Source organism: Tupaia chinensis, unplaced genomic scaffold (genome assembly GCF_000334495.1).
Source record: "Tupaia chinensis unplaced genomic scaffold, TupChi_1.0 Scaffold000002_1, whole genome shotgun sequence".
NCBI classification, from domain to species: domain Eukaryota; kingdom Metazoa; phylum Chordata; class Mammalia; order Scandentia; family Tupaiidae; genus Tupaia; species Tupaia belangeri.
The window spans coordinates 1,138,510-1,141,294 of NW_006159428.1; the positions used below are offsets into that span (position 1 = coordinate 1,138,510).

The following is a 2,785-nucleotide window of genomic DNA, read 5'->3' on the forward strand; positions in this document are numbered from 1 at the left end:
CATCCATCTTCTGTGGTGCCTGTCTCAATGTTTCATTCATGGGAGGGTAGATAGACCAATATCTCTTGGAAAGACATCCTTTCCATATTGTGGCCTAAATGACTTATATTTCAGTATATGGAAGGGAAATAATAATTTTTTATATAAGATACATGTTTCATACCCTGCTACAATTTTCTTTCAAGTAAGATTTTCTTTATACCTGAGAAAATAAATCATGCTCTGGGCCCCTCATCCTCATTTAGGGAGGAAAGTAATAGTTCTGTTTCTGAGTGAGGATAGAGTTTCTAGGACAGTAATTTGTAAGTTCACTTAAGGGCATTCATTGGGACATTGTTTTCTGATCTCTGTTGTTATTCCAAATCTTTTATAGTGGAGGAAGTATTTTTTTCACGTCCTGATTGCCCTGGTTGTTCCAGTAGTTTTCTAGTTGTTTCCAGTGAGAGGGCTCATTTGAAAAGACACCACAATAAAATAAGTCTAGCTAAGTCAGAGGACGGGTTCACCATCCTTTTTTTTTTTTTGTGGTTTTTGCCATAGGGTGCTTGTGTTTCCGGGAGAGACACAGTGAGAGGGTGAGAGGGAAAGTGAGAACTCACTCCCAGGGGAGACGACCATGCGGCAATTTGGGCACAGATTCACCTAGCCAGGTCGGGGACTCCAACAGTGGCCACCTGTGGGAGTCCCGTGCCTTAACCACTTGGCCGCCTCGGGCCTCCACCATCCTATCTTCCCACATTTCTCTTTCTTTGTTTCTTAGTAAGTATGAGAAAAACACTAATTAGTTCCTCTGGTGCTCCCTAGCTGTGTTAGCGGTTACTAGAACATAGTTCCAGCTTGTCTTTTTTTTTCCCCCCCCCTTTGCACGTGGAAGCAAAGAAGGAAAACAGTCCTGGAAGTTCTCCCAGGGCAACTGCCAACCCACAGCCGCGACTTCTGCCTCCCGCCCAGAGAAGAAACGTTCCCTTGGAGGCCGGGCTGCAGGCCCGGTGCTCGGCTGCAGGCCTGGTGCGGCCCTGGCGGTCAGAGCCCTCGTCCTGGGGCCTTCGTGTGCGCTCAGGCAAGGCCGGTTGTGTAGCCCAGAGCCGCCCAGGGTGAGCCCCTCTGGGGGCCATGGCAGGGCACAGGCAGGACACTGCGGAAACCCATGAGGAAGTGCAGCCTGAGGCCACCAACACCCTGACGCCGGAGGGCACCCAGGCCCCGGAGGTCGGCAGGGAAGGGAGAAAGCTGCCCTCGTTTCTGACCGTGTTTCCGGCGGCTGTGGCGAAGTTCACCGGCAGGCGAAAGAAAAAGGGCAAGAAATCTGCTTTCAAGGATTTGCCAGACCAGAAAGTCGGTTCAGAGGAGCCCTGTGGCTTGGGCTGCGTGATCATCCCCTTCTGTCAGCGTTTTAACAGCATCCGCTGCTTCCTGATTTGCTACTGTTCGGTGCTCATCGCTCAAGGTGACCTGAGGCCAAGGGTCCTGGTGAGGGCAAGTGGGGCCGCCGGAGGGTGGACAACGTGGCGAGGCAGCAGGGTGACGACAGGGGCTGCGGGACGCCCTGTGTTGGCCCGGCATCAGCTGCTTTCTCTGAGCTTCTGGAGGTGTAGGATGACCAGGCCACAATTCCTTCTCTTCCATTCTCCTCCAGGTCGTTTGAGCATGAACATACATGTATCTGTTGTGTTTTTCAAGCTGCCAGGTTTAGGACATGAACCATGCAGTCGGTCATGTGGGATCTAACTGCCTTAACCACCATGTCACTGTCTGGCCCCTGTTAAGAATTTTTATTTCTCGGGACCAGCAGTGAGCATAATGGCTATGTCACTGAACTCCCATGTAGTCGACCGCGGTCCAAGTCCTGGACCTGGTGGCTTAAACTCACACCGGGCGAGTGTGCGTGCGTGCCCAAGATCCCGAGAGGAGAATGGAGGAGAAGGGATTGCGGTGTGGCCATCCCCCCGGGTGGTGATTTCTCTCTCTCCATCTCTCTGTTTCTCTCTTTCTGGCAAGCGCAGGCGCCCTGTAGCAAAAGCCTGTCCAAAAAAAAAAAAAGAATTTTTATTTCTCTGAATGTCCTGGTTTTTAGTTTAGGATGTTTTTATTAGTCTTTGATAACAGGTCATAGTGGTTTCATTTGTAGTTTTCTTAGGATGTTTTTGTTAGTCTTTGGTAACAGGTCTTAGTGGTTTTATTAAACTAATTGGGGTTTCTTTTTTCTGAAAGAATTTGTGTAGGATTATGTACCTTCATGAACTCTTTCAGGGTCTAAATAATAACCCTTCATATCTATATCAGTTCTTCTTTTTTTCTTTTTTTTTTTCCTGTATTCCAAATTCAGACCTTCTGCCTGTTCTGTGAAAATGGACCTGGGTCTTTTAAATATTTTTCTTTGCCAGCTGTCATAATGTTAAACTTTTCAGTGGAGGATACTGGAGAACTAGTGTATAGGAAAGATTTTGCCTTTTGGTTTGTCAGGTTCCCGCAGTGTGTGCAACTGTCTATAGCACTATGCTCTTGAAGTGCTTATAGTTTCTCCACTTCCTATAGTGTTGGCCCGAATCAGCTTCTTCTGGCATCTACCATGAAGAGATTTCCCTAGAACATAAACTGAGCATTTCCAGAAAGTTACAGTGTAGATGTCTACCAAATTTTGTCAGCAAGACACTCCAGTGACTTCTGTCATTTAGCAAGCTGTGGCTATCTCCTCTTCAGCAAACTTATCTTAGCTCTTGGGTACTTTATCTTAGCCTTGGGAAATTGAGTGACTGTTCCTTATATCAGCTATGTCTATATTAGC

At 47.6% G+C, this 2,785-nt stretch overlaps 1 protein-coding gene across 1 annotated transcript in view; it reads left to right on the forward strand.

Moving 5' to 3' along the window:
* The first annotated feature begins 899 nt into the window (after window positions 1-899).
* Window positions 900-2,785, forward strand: part of SLCO6A1 (solute carrier organic anion transporter family member 6A1) — a 68,223-nt gene continuing 66,337 nt past the window's right edge. Inside the window, exon 1 of the mRNA XM_014587813.2 lies at window positions 900-1,447. Within this exon, the coding sequence (XP_014443299.1) occupies window positions 1,114-1,447 (334 nt within the window). The 5' untranslated portion in view covers window positions 900-1,113. The remainder of the gene's footprint in view (window positions 1,448-2,785) is intronic.